At 41.5% G+C, this 19,932-nt stretch overlaps 2 protein-coding genes across 6 annotated transcripts; both read left to right on the forward strand.

Moving 5' to 3' along the window:
• Positions 1 to 991: 991 nt before the first annotated feature.
• LOC135506449 (hepatic lectin-like) lies at positions 992 to 7,593 on the forward strand. Its single transcript, XM_064925835.1, has 7 exons — positions 992 to 1,341; positions 1,943 to 2,059; positions 2,206 to 2,271; positions 4,199 to 4,323; positions 4,416 to 4,516; positions 6,386 to 6,446; positions 7,480 to 7,593. Exons 1-7 carry the CDS (start codon positions 1,239 to 1,241, stop codon positions 7,591 to 7,593), a joined length of 687 nt encoding a protein of 228 aa, XP_064781907.1. The 5' UTR covers positions 992 to 1,238.
• A 3,985-nt stretch (positions 7,594 to 11,578) lies between these two features.
• Positions 11,579 to 19,932, forward strand: LOC135506699 (C-type lectin domain family 4 member E-like). Of its 5 annotated transcripts, none has more exons than XM_064926032.1 (6): positions 11,579 to 11,968; positions 12,570 to 12,686; positions 12,833 to 12,898; positions 16,794 to 16,918; positions 17,035 to 17,111; positions 18,979 to 19,932. In XM_064926032.1, the coding sequence occupies exons 1-6, from the start codon at positions 11,866 to 11,868 to the stop codon at positions 19,139 to 19,141; spliced, it is 651 nt and encodes a 216-aa protein (XP_064782104.1). In that variant the 5' UTR covers positions 11,579 to 11,865; the 3' UTR covers positions 19,142 to 19,932. The 5 variants fall into 5 exon arrangements, with proteins under 5 accessions (XP_064782104.1, XP_064782102.1, XP_064782103.1 ...); XM_064926030.1 differs by having other exon boundaries at positions 11,586 to 11,968; positions 17,011 to 17,111; XM_064926031.1 differs by having other exon boundaries at positions 11,586 to 11,968; positions 12,836 to 12,898; positions 17,011 to 17,111.

The raw sequence follows: 19,932 nt of genomic DNA on the forward strand, positions 1-19,932 counted from the left end.
GCCTTTTGGTAGGCGGTCATTGCAAATAAGAATTTGTTCTTAACTGACTTTCCTAGTTAAATAAAGGTTAAACAAAATAAATCCAAATATATAAAGAAGTGATCTTAATTGAAAGTTCTCGAACCTGTAAACCTAATAAATGGTCATGAGATCAACAATTGGAACATGACAACTGCCATGTTTTGGAAAGAGTTAATGTAAGAGCTGGTGATGGATGGGAGCAAAATGTTCCCAAACTTAAATCTCCATTATGCTATTTTATTAGAGGAAATAAAATTTCCAGAAAAATACGTGAACCTTGTTTGAAAACCACATCTATTGTTTCTCCCGGTTAGCTGTAGAGGAAGAAGACATGTCTTTGAATAATTGTGATGTGAAGATTCAGATGAAAGCATACTGTACTGTAAAATACACGTCAGAATTGTTTTTATTAGAAACATGTCGTTTCCAGCATAGACCTATGTTTAGTAAAACATTTGTAGATCTTTTCATGTCCAATTATTAGCATACATGTTTAACTCTTTAATAATAATAATCACAAAGGGACAGATGAATAAATAAAGGTACAATGTCATTTAACAAGGTCTACCAATCTTTCTGATTGAATGTGATTAGATAGTTATAACAGTGTCTCCTCCAGTTGGACACAGACAGAGGGCAGAACTGTGCAGCCAAAGGACTAAACACACACTAATACAATCCCAAGACAAAAACATACAACAACACACATAAACCCAGGCCACACGCTGACAACACACAACACACAAAATACTTTAAATCCTCTGATGAAGACATTTTCCACAGAAAATAGATATTTCATAATATCTCTTCACACTGATTTCACACACAGACAGCATTGTTACAAAAGAAATGCCTCTAAATGGTCATCAGTGCGATAAACAGTTTGAGCCACAAGTGGTGCCCTTTGAAGGCTCTGATGAAACAATTTTCCTCACAGAGTGATAGGCTGAAATTGCTCTTGACACTATTTGTTGTCCTGCAGCTGTCATGTTCTATCACTCTGTTAGATGATCCTGTCAGGTCTATGTTCCTGCTTGAAGGTGGTTGGATACTCAACATTATATCAACTGCAGTGGACCAGAGACAGAGCTCAGAGAGGTACCAGGTGAAGTCACACATCAGAGCTACGACACAACTACTTGTCAGTACAGTTGGAATCATACAGTAGATATTACCATTACAAGTCAGTAAGAAAGGTAATTAAACAGTTTGTTAAGATGGATGACTACGTCAACAAAGAGATTGTTGAAATTGACAAGGTTATTGAAGGAAACCAGAATGGAGCAATGAGGAGAGTGACAACTGAGACACATCCCTCAGGTAAGAACACAGAAAACTCTATCACACACACACACAGAAGCTTTCGGGCCACTCTCACACCACAGAGAGTAAATGAACATGTCATAAGCCTTGAATACTGTTTTATTATTACAGGAAATTAGCGTTAAACCTGTTACATTTCTCTCAGCCTCATGGCAAAATGTGTAGAAGAGCAGGAAATGTGCTCTATAACAGCAACATTTTCTCTCTTCCCCATGGCAAAAAAAATGACACCCCTTCCAGGTTGGGTGTGGGGGGCCTTGCTCAGACCTGCTCTACACCACTGACTCACGCACACGCACATACACACACACACACACACACACAATGACCAAGACGTACAAACACATGACGCAAAAACAGAAAAGTCCCAGTGGAAAAGTAATTATTTTACCCCACATTTAAATATGCAAAGGCATGTATGTTTTCAGTGTATTCAGAGGTTCCGACATGTCATTCTGATACAGTCAATTCCTGAGGACCCCAGGGTAGAGTAGCTGCTGCTATCGCAACAGCTAAAGGGGATCCTAATAAAATACCACAAGACAGCTGTGAGAAACGATCCTCTTGTAGATGATTATTATGCACTCTTGTGTGTCAGTGTGTATCTCCCCAGGACCTGACGTTTCAGGGAGAAGAATCTACAGGATGGTTGCTGTAAGCTTTGGGATGCTATGTGTTCTACAAGTCACTCTCAACATCTCCCTGCGACTAGAATGTGAATGGATTATTGTTAAATCATCATATTATAACAGACTTTGACAACAAGATCCAAAATTCAGATGAAGTTAACTAAGTTCCTCCAATGTTAGATACGTTTACATGACTGGCAAACCACATCCAATATATTCTGTCCTCTTTTAGCAGACTGTCTGACTGAAGAGAGAGACCAGCAACAGAGTGAGAAAGATGAAAAGTTCTCTATTCCGGGTGAGTTTACCTAATACATGATCATAATATTAATTGTACATGTTCATTATGCACAGGGCCATAGCAACATGAGGACATTGAGGTGCTGACCTCAGTAACTGTTTCTAATGAGAAACATGAATCAAATAGATTCTTAATCTGACTGAGTTCTCATCGCTCCTCTTTGTAAATGAGTGGAATCAAGAAAAGTGGTTTGTTTGTTAAGTTTGCCAAAGTCAACCCGGATTTGCATCCTGAATTTGACTTTTAAGCATCGTTTCACCACTTTCTCAAACGGCTAACTCCTCACTCTCATGGCACTGGCCGATGGCCTGAGACGTGAAACGACCTACCGCAGCTCGTAGTTCGCTCTAGTAGACACTAGAGATGCTGCTGACTGTGTTTGCGAGATGCCAGACAAAAGTACATCCCCAAACAAATACAAGTTAAATCTCTGAGAATGAGTACAAAACTATTAAATAGTCGCTTATAGATGTGTCAGTCAGTCATGTTTTTCTGATTACCCTCCACAAACACAGTAACAGAAGAGTCACAATCACACAGGTATCCATAACATCAATAAGTAATGTTAGGGCTCTTACAGTCAATAAGTCACAAACTCATTGATATAAGGGCTCACGTAATGTTGAAGGGCTCGAATAGCAGAACTTCCAGTAATTTGAAATAAATAAGCAATACATTAGTAGTAATCTGTCATCATGTCTGTAGGATTAGGGCTCTGGGAAGTAATGTATAAGTGCTTCTAGTATAAGTAATGTTTACAGTAATGTTGAAGGGCTCTGGGTAGTATAAGTAATGTTGAAGGGCGCTGGGTAGTATAAGTAATGTTGAAGGGCTCTGGGTAGTATAAGTAATGTTGAAGGGCCCTGGCTAGTATTACTTTGCCAGCTAGAAGGATGAAGTAAGATGGTAACGTTAAAGGAGCCCACCTCAGCAGTAGCAACAAATAGGCTACTAAGGTCTCATAATAACTTTGCTTAACAAAGATTAGTCTACTGATACAGACAGGGATGTGGCACTCAGTGGTGAGGCTGATGGAGGCTGCAATGCATGCAGGAGGAAGCAGAGGAAACAGAGAGAGAGAGGAAGCAAGGCGAGAGAGGTTAATACAGTGGTTCCCAAACTTAGGGTTGGGGTCCCATGTGGGGTCCCCAGACTAAATCTGTATCAAAGAAGTTAGGAACTAAAAGAAAAGAAGATGTGTTTAAATATGAACATATTCACATGGCTTATCTTCCCTGTAGGCCTACATTTAAATGCACTCAAAATGCTAATAATGCAGGTGTAAAATAGTCCTACATCTCCTTAATATCACTGGTTGTTCTTCTTATCTCGATCACCACGGAGTTTATAGTTTACCTATTACACATCTTTTTAACCACAACATCACTGATATTAATACAGAATCATTAGTAATATTCAAATCATTCAACTGAATGTGACAACATGATCATCTGTGTGCTCCATTGATATCTGTTTGTGCGGAGCTGGATTAGTAATGCCTAGTAATACAAATGTGAACGCAATTTCATTTGAGAAAAGCCATATCTATGTCAAGAGATGATGAATTACACATTTCAATACTACAACTGACTGAACAGTCACTGACGCTACTTGTCAGTGTAACTCATTTCTCATATTTCTCCACTTTCCGGGGTATAACATTAATGTTGTATAGCTATTTGGCTGTGTGTTTGTAGATCAACTGAGGTGAAAGAGTACAGCAGCCAATGTGATAAAGGCTGGGGTAACTTTTGCTTGTTTTTGCTGTTCTCCAAAAACCATTTAAAAACATTTTTTTTAAATATTGAAATTCAATCCCTGGTTACGGCCCTGAACGCATACTAACATGCTTTTTTGTATTCTTTCATTAATGAGTGAAGAACAATGAGATGCCAATGAATGTTTTATCTAACCTGTTCTGAAGGCTGGAACAAGTTTGAATCCTGTTGGTACTTCGTCTCTTCTGAGAGTAAAACCTGGAGTGAGAGCAGACAGGACTGTATGGAGAAAGGAGCAGACCTGGTGATCGTAAACAGCAGAGAGGAACAGGTGAGAGAGTGGGGGGAGATTGATAAATACATACAGAGAGAGACATGATAAACATCTTATGACTGGTGTTCATTTATCTTTCTCAACAACAGAGATTTCTCTTTGCCCTCAACAAGAGATTCTGGATCGGTTTGACTGACAATGAGACTGAGGGGTCCTGGAAATGGGTTGACGGCACACCACTGATAACAAGGTGAGAGATTTGACCATCCAGTTGTGATATGGAGACATTGAAAACAAATGGTATTGCTTCAGATCATCTTCATGAAAACACATTTTTCCCTTCATAGATGTCATTCAATGAGCTCTATAGAAACCAAGCATTATCTTCTTAAAGAAACAAAAAAATGAATTTTTTGACACTATATATACACTGCTCAAAAAAAAATAAAAGGGAACACTTAAACAACACAATGTAACTCCAAGAATCACACTTATGTGAAATCAAACTGTCCACTTAGGAAGCAACACTGATTGACAATAAATTTCACATGCTGTTGTGCAAATGGAATAGACAACAGGTGGAAATTATAGGCAATTAGGAAGTCACCCCCAAAAAAGGAGTGGTTCTGCAGGTGGTGACCACAGACCACTTCTCAGTCCTATGCTTCCTGGCTGATGTTTTGGTCACTTTTGAATGCTTTCACTCAAGTGGTAGCATGAGATGGAGTCTACAACCCACACAAGTGGCTCAGGTAGTGCAGCTCATCCAGGATGGCACATCAATGCGAGCTGTGGCAAGAAGGTTTGCTGTGTCTGTCAGCGTAGTGTCCAGAGCATGGAGGCGCTACCAGGAGACAGGCCAGTACATCAGGAGACGAGGAGGAGGCCGTAGGAGGGCAACAACCCAGCAGGAGGACCGCTACCTCTGCCTTTGTGCAAGGAGGAGCAGGAGGAGCACTGCCAGAGTCAAGCAAAATGACCTCCAGCAGGCCACAAATGTGCATGTTTCTGGTCAAACGGTCAGAAACAGACTCCATGAGGGTGGTATGAGGGCCCGACGTCCACAGGTGGGCGTTGTGCTTACAGCCCAACACCGTGCAGGACGTTAGGCATTTGCCAGAGAACACCAAGATTGGCAAATTCGCCACTGGCGGCCTGTGCTCTTCACAGATGAAAGCAGGTTCACACTGAGCACATGTGACTGACGTGACAGAGTCTGGAGACGCAGTGGAAAACATTCTGTTGCCTGCAACATCCTCCAGCATGACCGGTTTGGAGGTGGGTCAGTCATGGTGTGGGGTGGCATTTCTTTGGGGGGCCGCACAGCCCTCTATGTGCTCGCCAGAGGTAGCCTGACTGCCATTAGGTACCGAGATGAGATCCCCAGACACCTTGTGAGAACATATGCTGGTGCAGTTGGCACTGGGTTCCTCCTAATGCAAGACAATGCTAGACCTCATGTGGCTGGAGTGTGTCAGCAGTTCCTGCAAGAGGAAGGCATTGATGCTATGGACTGGCCCGCCCGTTCCCCAGACCTGAATCCAATTGAGCACATCTGGGACATCATGTCTCGCTCCATCCACCAACGCCACATTGCACCACAGACTGTCCAGGAGTTGGCGGATGCTTTAGTCCAGGTCTGGGAGGGGATCCCTCAGGAGACCATCCGCCACCTCATTAGGAGCATGCCCAGGCATTGTAGGGAGGTCATACTGGCACGCGGAGGCCACACACACTACTGAGCCTCATTTTGACTTGTTTTAAGTACATTATATCAAAGTTGGATCAGCCTTTCGAGTGTGACTCCAAATCCAGACCTCCAAGGGTTGATAAATTTGATTTCCATTTATAATTTATGTGTGATTTTGTTGTCAGCACATTCAACTATGTAAAGAAAAAAAGTATTTAGTAAGAATATTTCATTCATTCAGATCTAGGATGTGTTATTTTAGTGTTCCCTATATTTTTTTGAGCAGTGTATGTTTTTTACTTTTTGTTGGTGGCCCACATCAGACAGTGTGTGGCTTTAAAGCTGAAGAAACACAGGCATTATGTATTTTATTTAGGGTGATGTTTTACTGACAGTGTGACTGTCTGGTTCTCTGTGTTGTTAACATAGTTACTGGATAATCGACCAGCCTAATAATGGACGAAGTGTTTCAACCTTTCCGGGGAGGACTGTTTTACTACAAAATGGACAAGACCAGGCTGAAAAGACATGGAATGATTTAAATTGTGCACAAAAACATTTCTGGATTTGTGAGTTGTGTAAACAATAACCTACCGTAACAACTACCCATCCACCATCTCCCCGTCTATCTCTCTCTCTGACTCTCCCGCTCTTATTCTGTCTCCATACTTACTCATTTATGTTTGTTTCATTCTGAACATATGAATCACTTTCCCATTTACTTCCTGGGATGCATTAGTAGCTTCCTGTCTTCAGTGGTTAAATGGACACATCAGACACAGACAATGATTGAGACACATCACTGAAAGTAAACAGCTGCATTAGAACAGACAGAAGGGACCAGTATGAGATTGTCAAGTCAGTACAGTCGACTCCTGATAGGTGCACATCAGATAAGTGTGAGACCTGGGTTCAAATACAACTTGAAATCGTTCAAAAGCTTTGAGCGTTTGCTTTAGCCTGCCTTCAGAGCCAGGTGGGTACTGGAAATTGTCTGTTGCAACAGAAGTATTTTAAATAATTTCATATAGAGAGTCATTCTGGCAGTACTCAGACACTGGATTCATTTATTAGGTCTCGTCGTCTCCGGATTCTCAGACACCCAAATATAAATTTTGACATGGCCTATTGATTAACAAGACACACTGTTTATCTTATTATTTTGTGCTATAATTTGCAGTTTACCTTGGAACATATTATCATTAGAATTATTTTACATTGTTGTGTCTCAATGGGCCGCAAGGCTATAAATAGGATTTATGTGCAATGGTCAAGTCACTCTGAGGAAGATGTCAGCTTTATGTTGAAATGTCAGTCACCTGTTCGCATCCTGTACAATGTATTAAAGTAGCAATAAAAAAACAATCTGTCTGGTTATTGACTGATCCAACTCCTTTTTACCTCGAATTTGTCCATTTGGAAGTTCTCCTTGGCAAGCCATTCTCATATTGTCATACAGTATTTCATCCCAGGTCTGGTAAGTCTACACTACGTACTCAGGAATCAGATGAATATGTTTAAAGTTTAAAGGAAAAGAACATGTCCCAGATGTGACCAAGAGGGTCAAGTTTGACAGAAGTGAAGCTGGGGAGATGATTGTGGACATCTACGGCAGTGCAGACACCGAGGGACCATGAGACCAGCACCAAGACAAAGAGGTAGAAGACACTTCTCCAAAGAATGGACCAGGAGGTCAACCTAATACACGCACAATCTTTCTCTCTCTCTCTCTCACACACACACAATGCAAAGAAAAACTTGAAACACATTTTATAAACACAGGGAAGAGACCCTTCATAATTCTTGATGTGTTGTTCGACTGACTGGGATCATAGGCCTGTTTGTCCACTGTTGGTAAATGTTATAATTCCTACAAATTACCAGCAGATCTGTGGTGATCTGTTTTAGTTGTTATTGCAGATAACGGATCTCTCAGAGCTTCTTAGTTTATAAGACCAACTCACCTGCATAAGGAGTCTTAGTTTATAAGACCAACTCATCTACAGAAAGAGTCTTCTTAGTTTATAATACCAACTCACTGTCACGGGCGTTGTCGGATTGACACCAAGGTGCAGCGTTGTGTGCGTACATTTTCTTTTATTTAGAATAAAATGTCACTAACAAAACAAGAATTAACAAAACGACCGTGACGCTTATAAGGGCCATAGTGCCCCTAACAAAGAACTTCCCACAATCACAACAGGGAAAAAGGCTGCCTAAGTATGATTCCCAATCAGAGACAACGATAGACAGCTGTCCCTGATTGAGAACCATACTCGGCCAAACACAAAGAAATAGAAGACATAGAAATCAGAACATAGAATGCCCACCTAAATCACACCCTGACCAAACCAAAATAGAGGCATAACAAGGCTCTCTAAGGTCAGGGCGTGACACTCACCAGCAGAAAGAGTCTTTTTAGTTTTTAAGACCAAATCCCCTTCAGAAAGAGCCTTCTTAGTTTTAAGACAAACTAATCTGCAGAAAGAGTCCTATTAGTTTACAAGACCAACTCACCTGGCTCTCGTTCAAGCAAATGAGAAATAAGTGCTCTATCCGGAAGGCCAAAGTTAGTTACTTTAATTCGGAAAAAGTTTCTCGTTTTGGGTCTAACCTCAAGAAGTTCTGGGAAAGCCAAATGTGATGTACAAAATAAATTTCTCCTACACAACTGATTCTTTAATGTTGAACATTTGCTATGTAACTGAGAAGAACATCTCCTCATTGAAAACATCCAATCTCTTCAAAGGTAAATGATTTTATTTATTTGGTTATCTGGTTTTTGTGAAAATGTTCCTGATCTAAACACCCCTTCAAAATGCTAAGCTAGCTTGCAATACTCTTAAACAAATGATTGATTTGCTATGGTTCACCACAAATTTTGAAAATCTGAGATGACAGTGTTGTTGAGAAAAGGCTAAGCTAAGGGCATTATTTTCAAATTTCGATTTTCAAAATCATCTGGGTCATGAGCCTGGCTTTATTAACGATCCCGGATCCGGGATTATCTTTAAAGTTGCTGCCCCTATCATCACCAAGCCTTTATCCAGGCTTTTTTAACCTCTCTCCTCTCTGGGGAGGTTCCCATTGCTTGGAAGGCAGCCACAGCACATCCTTTATTTAAAGGGGAGATAAAAACTGATCCTAACTGTCCTCAATGATGTCACCATTGCCCTTGATTTTAAACAATATTGTGCTGCTATTTTGATTGACTTGGCCAAAGCTTTTGATACGGTAGACCATTCCATTCTTGTCGGCCGGCTAAGGAGTATAGGTGTCTCTGAGGGGTCTTTGGCCTGGTTTGCTAACTACTCCTCTCAAAGAGTGCAGTGTTTAAAGTTAGAAAATTTGCTGTCTCAGCCACAGCCTGTCACCAGGAGTAACCCAAGGCTCAAGCCTAGGCCCCACGTTCTTCTCAATTTACATCAACAACAATAGTTCAGGCAGTAGGAAGCTTTATCATTCATTTATATGCAGACGATACAGTCTTATACTCAGCTGGCCCCTAACCCAGATTTTGTGCAACAAAGCTTTCTTAGTGTCCAACAGGCATTTTCTACCCTTAACCTTTTTCTGAACAACTCAAAAACAAAGGTCATGTGGTGTGTTAAGAGGAATGTCCCTTGTCCCACAGGTGTTATAACTACCTCTGAGGGTTTCGAGCTTGAGGTAGTCACCTCATACAAGTACTTGGGAGTATTGCTAGACGGTGCACTATCCTTCTCTCAGCACATATCAAAGCTGCAGGCTAAAGTTAAATCTAGACTTGGTTTCCTCTATCAAAATTGCTCCTCTTTCACCCCAGCTGCCAAACTAACCCTGATTCAGATGACCATCCTACCCATGCCAGATTACGGAGACATAATTTATAGATCGGCTCTCGAGCGGCTAGAAGTTCTTTACCATTCAGCCATCAAATTTGCAACCAATGCTCCTTATAGGACACATCACTGTACTCTATACTCCTCTGTAAAATGGTCATCTCTGTATACCCGTCCCAAGACCCACTGGTTGATGCTTATTTATAAAACCCTCTTAGGCCTAACTCCCCCTATCTGAGATATCTACTGCAGCCCTCATCCTCCTTACACAACACCCGTTCTGCCAGTCACATTCTGTTAAAGGTCCCCAAAGCGCACACACATCCCTGGATCGCTCCTCTTTTCAGTTCGCTGCAAAAAACACTCAAACCGGACAGTTTTATCTTAATCTCTTCATTCAAAGACTCAACCATGGACACTCTTACTGACAGTTGTTGCTGATTTGTGTGATGTATTGTTGTCTCTACCTTCTTGACCTTTGTGCTGTTGACTGTGCCCAATAATGTCTGTACTATATTTTGTGCTGCTACCATATCGTGTTGCAACCATGGTGTTATGTTGTGTTGCTACCATGCTGTGTTGTCATGTGTTGCTGCCTTGCTATGTTATTGTCTTAGGTCTCTCTTTACGTTGTGTTGTGTCTGTCTTGTTGTGATGTGTGTTTTGTCCTATATTTATATTGTATTTATTTTATTGGCCCACGTCCCCGCACGAGGCATTTGCCTTTTGGTAGGCAGTCATTGCAAATAAGAATTTGTTCTTAACTGACTTTCCTAGTTAAATAAAGGTTAAACAAAATAAATCCAAATATATAAAGAAGTGATCTTAATTGAAAGTTCTCGAACCTGTAAACCTAATACATGGTCATGAGATAAACAATTGGAACATGACAACTGCCATGTTTTTGAAAGAGTTAATGTAAGAGCTGGTGATGGATGGGAGCAAAATGTTCCCAAATGTGTAAAATCTCAGAATTGTTTTTATTAGAAAGATCAACGTTTCCAGCATAGACCTATGTTTAGTAAAACATTTGTAGATCTTTTCATGTCCAATTATTAGCATACGTTTATCTCTTTAATAATAATAATCACAAAGGCACAGATGAATAAATAAAGGTACATTGTGATGTGAAGATTCTTCGTTTGTTGAATGAGAGTTGGACCTGTAAAATGCAGCGTGTTGGTTACTCATGTTTTTTAATGAAACAAATGAATCGCGGTACATGAAATAACTGATATAAATAAATAACAAAAACGGAATTTGTGAAACCTAATTTCAGCCTATCTGGTGAAACTACACAGAGACAGGAACAATCACCCACGAAATACAAAGTGAAACCCAGACTAATAAATAAAGGTTCCCAATCAGAGACAATGAGAATCACCTGACTCTGATTGAGATGTGATCAGGCAGCCAAACCTAAACTAAACACCACAAATCAACCACAATCCCAATGCCTACAAAAACCCCAATACAACAACACAATAACATAAACCCATGTCACACCCTGGCCTGACCAACTAATTATCTAAAACACAAAATACTAAGACCAAGGCATGAGAGGTACAATGTCATTTAACAAGGTCTACCAGCTTTCTGATTGAATGTGATTAGATATTTAAAACAGTGTCTCCTCCAGTTGGTCACAGACAGAGGGCAGAACTGTACAAGAGGAACACACACATACTGTACAAGGTCATGCAGACACACGCAGGCCACACGCACACACACACAACACACAAGTGAAGTTCCCTTTAAATCCTCTGATGAAGACATTTTCCACAGAAACTTCATAATATCTCTTCACACTGATTTCACACACAGACAGCGTTGTTACAAAAGAAATGCCTCTAAATTGTCATCAGTGCGATAAAGAGATGATCCTGTCAGGTCTATGTTCCTGCTTGAAGGTGGTTGGATACTCAACATTATATCAACTGCAGTGGACCAGAGACAGAGATCAGAGAGGTACCAGGTGAAGTCACACATCAGAGCTACGACACAACTACTTGTTAGTACAGTTGGAATCATACAGTAGATATTACCATTACAAGTCAGTTAAAAAAGGTAATAAAACAGTTAGTTAAGATGGATGACTACGTCAACAAAGAGGTTGTTGAAATTGACAAGGTTATTGAAGGAAACCAGAATGGAGCAATGAGGAGAGTGACAACTGAGACACATCCCTCAGGTAAGGACACAGAAAACTCTATCACACAAACACACACAAACACACACACACAGAAGCTTTCGGGCCCCTCTCACACCACAGAGAGTAAATGAACATGTCATAAGCCTTGAATACTGTTTTATTATTACAGGAAATTAGCGTTAAACCTGTTACATTTCTCTCAGCCTCATGGCAAAATGTGTAGAAGAGCAGGAAATGTGCTCTAAAACAGCAACATTTTCTCTCTTCCCCATGGCAAAAAAAATGACACCCCTCCCAGGTTGGGTGTGGGGGGCCTTGCTCAGACCTGCTCTACACCACTGACTCACACACACGCACATACACACACACACACAATGACCAAGACGTACAAACACATGACACAAAAACAGAAAAGTCCCAGTGGAAAAGTAATTATTTTACCCCACATTTAAATATGCAAAGGCATGTATGTTTTCAGTGTATTCAGAGGTTCTGACATGTCATTCTGATACAGTCAATTCCTGAGGACCCCAGGGTAGAGTAGCTGCTGCTATCGCAACAGCTAAAGGGGATCCTAATAAAATACCACAAGACAGCTGTGAGAAACGATCCTCTTGTAGCTGATTATGTTGTGTGTCAGTGTGTATCTCCCCAGGACCTGACGTTTCAGGGAGAAGAATCTACAGGATGGTTGCTGTAAGCTTTGGGATGCTATGTGTTCTACAAGTCACTCTCAACATCTCCCTGCGACTAGAATGTGAATGGATTATTGTTAAATCATCATATTATAACAGACTTTGACAACAAGATCCAAAATTCAGATGAATTTAACTAAGTTCCTCCAATGTTAGATACGTTTACATGACTGGCAAACCACATCCAATATATTCTGTCCTCTTTTAGCAGACTGTCTGACTGAAGAGAGAGACCAGCAACAGAGTGAGAAATATGAAAAGTTCTCTATTCCGGGTGAGTTTACTTAATACATGATCATAATATTAATTGTACATGTTCATTATGCACAGGGCCATAGCAACATGAGGACATTGAGGTGCTGACCTCAGTAACTGTTTCTAATGAGAAACATGAATCAAATAGATTCTTAATCTGACTGAGTTCTCATCGCTCCTCTTTGTAAATGAGTGGAATAAAGAAAAGTGGTTTGTTTGTTAAGTTTGCCAAAGTCAACCCGGATTTGCATCCTGAATTTGACTTTTAAGCATCGTTTCACCACTTTCTCAAACGGCTAACTCCTCCCTCTCATGGCACTGGCCGATGGCCTGAGACGTGAAACGACCTACCGCAGCTCGTAGTTCGCTCTAGTAGACACTAGAGATGCTGCTGACTGTGTTTGCGAGATGCCAGACAAAAGTACATCCCCAAACAAATACAAGTTAAATCTCGGAGAATGAGTACAAAACTATTAAATAGTCGCTTATAGATGTGTCAGTCAGTCATGTTTTTCCGATTACCCTCCACAAACACAGTAACAGACAGAGTCACAATCACACAGGTAACTATAACATCAATGCGTTAGTCTTACAGTCAATACGTCACAAACTCATTGATATAACACAATGTGAAAGAATAGCAGAACTTCCATTCATTTGAAATAAATAAGCAATTCATTAGTAGTAATCTGTCATCATGTCTGTAGGATTATGAAGCAGAGACTTCTATTACAGTAATGTTGAAGGGCTCTGGGTAGTATAAGTAATGTTGAAGGGCGCTGGGTAGTATATGTAATGTTGAAGGGCTCTGGGTAGTATAGGTAATGTTGAAGGGCTATGGGCAGTATAAGTAATGTTGAAGGGCTCTGGGTAGTGTAAGTAATGTTGAAGGGCTCTGGGTAGTATGTGTAATGTTGAAGGGCTATGGCTAGTATAAGTAATGTTGAAGGGCTCTGGGTAGTATAAGTAATGTTGAAGGGCTCTTGGTAGTATAAGTAATGTTGAAGGGCTCTGGGTAGTATAAGTAATGTTGAAGGGCTCTGGGTAGTGTAAGTAATGTTGAAGAGCTCTGGGTAGTATAAGTAATGTTGAAGGGCTCTGGGTAGTATAAGTAATGTTGAAGGGCTCTGGGTAGTATAAGTAATGTTGAAGGGCGCAGGGTGGTGTAAGTATACTAAGTATAACTATACTTCCGGCGCCGACAGAGATGGCCGCCTCGCTTCGCGTTCCTAGGAAACTATGCAGTTTTTTGTTTTTTTTACGTGTTATTTCTTACATTAGTACCCCAGGTCATCTTAGGTTTCATTACATACAGTCGAGATGAACTACTGTATATAAGATCACCGTCAACTCACCATCAGTACGACCAAGAATATGTTTTTCGCGACGGGGATCCTGTGTTCTGCCTTACAAACAGGACAACGGAATGGATCGCAAGCAGCGACCCAAAAAAACGACTCCGAAAAAAAGGGAAACGTGGCGGTCTTCTGGTCAGACTACGGAGACTGGCACATCGTGCCCCACTTCCTAGCATTCTTCTTGCCAATGTCCAGTCTCTTGACAACAAGGTTGATGAAATCCGAGCAAGGGTAGCATTCCAGAGGGACATCAGAGACTCTAACGTTCTGTGCTTCACGGAAACATGGTTCACTGGAGAGACGCTATCCGAAGCGGTGCAGCCAACGGGTTTCTCCACGGATCGCGCCGACAGAAACAAACACCTTTCTGGTAAGAAGATGGGTGGGGGTGTATGCCCTATGGCTAACGAGGCATGGTGCGATGAAAGAAACATACAGGAACTCAAATCCTTCTGTTCACCTGATTTAGAATTCCTCACAATCAAATGTAGACCGCATTATCTACCAAGAGAATTCTCTTCGATTATAATCACAGCCGTATATATCCCCCCCCAAGCAGACACATCGATGGCTCTGAACAAACTTTATTAAACTCTTTGCAAACTGGAAACCATTTATCCGGAGGCTGCATTCATTGTTGTTGGGGATTTTAACAAGGCTAATCTGAAAACAAGAATCCCTAAATTTTATCTTCATATTGATTGCGCAACTAGGGGCGGAAAAACCTTGGATCACTGTTACTCTAACTTCCGCGACGCATATAAGGCCCTGCCCCGCCCCCCTTTCGGAAAAGCTGACCACGACTCCATTTTGCTGATACCTGCCTACAGACAAAAGCTAAAAAAAGAAGCTCCCACGCTGAGGTCTGTCCAACGCTGGTCCGACCAAGCTGACTCCACACTCCAAGACTGCTTCCATCACGTGGACTGGGACATGTTTCGTATTGCGTCAGATAACAACGTTGACGAATACGCTGATTCGGTGTGCGAGTTCATTAGAATGTGCGTTGAAGATGTCGTTCCCATAGCAACGATTAAAACATTCCCTAACCAGAAACCTTGGATTGATGGCAGCATTCGCGTGAAACTGAAAGCGCGAACCACTGCTTTCAATCAGGGCAAGGTGTCTGGTAACATGACTGAATACAAACAATGCAGCTATTCCCTCCGTAAGGCTATCAAACAAGCTAAGCGTCAGTACAGAGACAAAGTAGAATCTCAATTCAACGGCTCAGACACTAGAGGCATGTGGCAGGGTCTACAGTCAATCACGGACTACAGGAAGAAATCCACTTCCGTCATAAGTAATGTATAAGGGCTCTGGGTAGTATAAGTAATGTTGAATGGCCCTGGCTAGTAAAAGTCATGTTGAAGGGCTCTGGGTAGTGTAAGTCATGTTGAAGGGCTCTGGGTAGTATAAGTAATGTTGAAGGGCTCTGGGTAGTATAAGTAATGTATAAGTGCTCTGGGTAGTATAAGTAATGTTGAAGGGCTCTGGCTAGTATTACTTAGCCAGCTAGAAGGATGAAGTAAGATGGTAACGTTAAAAGGAGCCCACCTCAGCAGTAGCAACAAATAGGCTACTAAGGTCTCATAATAACTTTGCTTTACAAAGATTAGTCTACTGAGACAGCCAGTGATGTGACGCTCAGTGGTGAGGCTGATGGAGGCTGCAATGCATGCAGGAGGAAGCAGAGGAAACAGAGAGAGAGAGGAAGCAAGGCGGAGAGAGGTTAATACAGTGGTTCCCAAACTTAGGGTTGGGGTCCCATGTGGGGTCCCCAGACTAAATCTGTATCAAAGAAGTTAGGAACTAAAAGAAAAGAAGTTGTGTTTAAATATGAACATATTCACATGGCTTATCTTCCCTGTAGGCCTACATTTAAATGCACTCAAAATGCTAACAATGCAGGTGTAAAATAGTCCTACATCTCCTTAATATCACTGGTTGTTCTTCTTATCTCGATCACCACTGAGTTTAAATTTTACCTATTACACATCTTTTTAACCACAACATCACTGATATTAATACAGAATCCTTAGTAATATTCAAATCATTCAAGTGAATGTGACAACATGATCATCTGTGTGCTCCATTGATATCTGTTTGTGCGGAGCTGGATTAGTAATGCCTAGTAATACAAATGTGAACGCAATTTCATTTGAGAAAAGCCATATCTATGTCAAGAGATGATGAATTACACATTTCAATACTACAACTGACTGAACAGTCACTGACGCTACTTGTCAGTGTAAGTCATTTCTCATATTTCTCCCCTTTCCGGGGTATAACATTAATGTTGTATAGCTATTAGGCTGTGTGTTTGTAGATCAACTGAGGTGAAAGAGTCTACAGCAGCCAATGTGATAAAGGCTGGGGTAACTTTTGCTTGTTTTTGCTGTTCTCCAAAACCATTTAAAAGCATTTTTTTTAATATTGAAATTCAATCCCTGGTTACGGCCCTGAACGCATACTAAAATGCTTTTTTGTATTCTTTCATTAATGAGTGAAGAACAATGAGATGCCAATGAATGTTTTATCTAACCTGTTCTGAAGGCTGGAACAAGTTTGAATCCTGTTGGTACTTCGTCTCTTCTGAGAGTAAAACCTGGAGTGAGAGCAGACAGGACTGTATGGAGAAAGGAGCAGACCTGGTGATCGTAAACAGCAGAGAGGAACAGGTGAGAGAGTGGGGGGAGATTGATGAATACATACAGAGAGAGACATGATAAACATCTTTTGACTGGTGTTCATTCATCTTTCTCAACAACAGAGATTTCTCTTTGCCCTCAACAAGAGATTCTGGATCGGTTTGACTGACAATGAGACTGAGGGGTCCTGGAAATGGGTTGACGGCACACCACTGATAACAAGGTGAGAGATTTGACCATCCAGTTGTGATATGGAGACATTGAAAACAAATGGTATTGCTTCAGATCATCTTCATGAAAACACATTTTTCCCTTCATAGATGTCATTCAATGAGCTCTATAGAAACCAAGCATTATCTTCTTAAAGAAACAAAAAAATGAATTTTTTGACACTATATATACACTGCTCAAAAAAAAATAAAAGGGAACACTTAAACAACACAATGTAACTCCAAGAATCACACTACTGTGAAATCAAACTGTCCACTTAGGAAGCAACACTGATTGACAATAAATTTCACATGCTGTTGTGCAAATGGAATAGACAACAGGTGGAAATTATAGGCAATTAGGAAGTCACCCCCAATAAAGGAGTGGTTCTGCAGGTGGTGACCACAGACCACTTCTCAGTCCTATGCTTCCTGGCTGATGTTTTGGTCACTTTTGAATGCTTTCACTCAAGTGGTAGCATGAGATGGAGTCTACAACCCACACAAGTGGCTCAGGTAGTGCAGCTCATCCAGGATGGCACATCAATGCGAGCTGTGGCAAGAAGGTTTGCTGTGTCTGTCAGCGTAGTGTCCAGAGCATGGAGGCGCTACCAGGAGACAGGCCAGTACATCAGGAGACGAGGAGGAGGCCGTAGGAGGGCAACAACCCAGCAGGAGGACCGCTACCTCTGCCTTTGTGCAAGGAGGAGCAGGAGGAGCACTGCCAGAGTCCTGCAAAATGACCTCCAGCAGGCCACAAATGTGCATGTTTCTGGTCAAACGGTCAGAAACAGACTCCATGAGGGTGGTATGAGGGCCCGACGTCCACAGGTGGGCGTTGTGCTTACAGCCCAACACCGTGCAGGACGTTAGGCATTTGCCAGAGAACACCAAGATTGGCAAATTCGCCACTGGCGGCCTGTGCTCTTCACAGATGAAAGCAGGTTCACACTGAGCACATGTGACTGACGTGACAGAGTCTGGAGACGCAGTGGAAAACATTCTGCTGCCTGCAACATCCTCCAGCATGACCGGTTTGGAGGTGGGTCAGTCATGGTGTGGGGTGGCATTTCTTTGGGGGGTCGCACAGCCCTCTATGTGCTCGCCAGAGGTAGCCTGACTGCCATTAGGTACCGAGATGAGATCCCCAGACACCTTGTGAGAACATATGCTGGTGCAGTTGGCACTGGGTTCCTCCTAATGCAAGACAATGCTAGACCTCATGTGGCTGGAGTGTGTCAGCAGTTCCTGCAAGAGGAAGGCATTGATGCTATGGACTGGCCCGCCCGTTCCCCAGACCTGAATCCAATTGAGCACATCTGGGACATCATGTCTCGCTCTATCCACCAACGCCACATTGCACCACAGACTGTCCAGGAGTTGGCGGATGCTTTAGTCCAGGTCTGGGAGGAGATCCCTCAGGAGACCATCCGCCACCTCATCAGGAGCATGCCCAGGCATTGTAGGGAGGTCATACTGGCACGCGGAGGCCACACACACTACTGAGCCTCATTTTGACTTGTTTTAAGTACATTACATCAAAGTTGGATCAGCCTTTCGAGTGTGACTCCAAATCCAGACCTCCAAGGGTTGATAAATTTGATTTCCATTTATAATTTATGTGTGATTTTGTTGTCAGCACATTCAACTATGTAAAGAAAAAAGTATTTAGTAAGAATATTTCATTCATTCAGATCTAGGATGTGTTATTTTAGTGTTCCCTATATTTTTTGAGCAGTGTATGTTTTTTACTTTTTGTTGGTGGCCCACATCAGACAGTGTGTGGCTTTAAAGCTGAAGAAACACAGGCATTATGTATTTTATTTAGGGTGATGTTTTACTGACAGTGTGACTGTCTGGTTCTCTGTGTTGTTAACATAGTTACTGGATAATCGACCAGCCTAATAATGGACGAAGTGTTTCAACCTTTCCGGGGGAGGACTGTGTTGTACTACAAAATGGACAAGACCAGGCTGAAAAGACATGGAATGATTTAAATTGTGCACAAAAACATTTCTGGATTTGTGAGTTGTGTAAACAATAACCTACCGTAACAACTACCCATCCACCATCTCCCCGTCTAACTCTCTCTCTCTCTCTCTCTCTCTCTCTCTGACTCTCCCGCTCTTATTCTGTCTCCATACTTACTCATTTATGTTTGTTTCATTCTGAACATATGAATCAATTTCCCATTTACTTCCTGGGATGCATTAGTACCATCCTGTCTTCAGTGGTTAAATGGACACATCAGACACAGACAATGATTGAGACACATCACTGAAAGTAAACAGCTGCATTAGAACAGACAGAAGGGACCAGTATGAGATTGTCAAGTCAGTACAGTCGACTCCTGATAGGTGCACATCAGATAAGTGTGAGACCTGGGTTCAAATACAACTTGAAATCGTTCAAAAGCTTTGAGCGTTTGCTTTAGCCTGCCTTCAGAGCCAGGTGTGTACTGGGAATTGTCTGTTGCAACAGAAGTATTTTAAATAATTTCATATAGAGAGTCATTCTGGCAGTACTCAGACACTGGATTCATTTATTAGGTCTCGTCGTCTCCGAATTCACCCAAATGTAAATTTTGACATGGCCTATTGATTAACAAGACACACTGTTTATCTTATTATTTTGTGCTATAATTTGCAGTTTACCTTGGAACATATTATCATTAGAATTATTTTACATTGTTGTGTCTCAATGGGCCGCAAGGCTATAAATAGGATTTGTGTGCAATGGTCAAGTCACTCTGAGGAAGATGTCAGCTTTATGTTGAAATGTCAGTCACCTGTTCGCATCCTGTACAATGTATTAAAGTGAGCAATAAAAAAACAA

This window comes from Oncorhynchus masou, chromosome 20, assembly GCF_036934945.1.
Source record: "Oncorhynchus masou masou isolate Uvic2021 chromosome 20, UVic_Omas_1.1, whole genome shotgun sequence".
In the NCBI taxonomy this organism is placed as follows: Eukaryota; Metazoa; Chordata; class Actinopteri; order Salmoniformes; family Salmonidae; genus Oncorhynchus; species Oncorhynchus masou.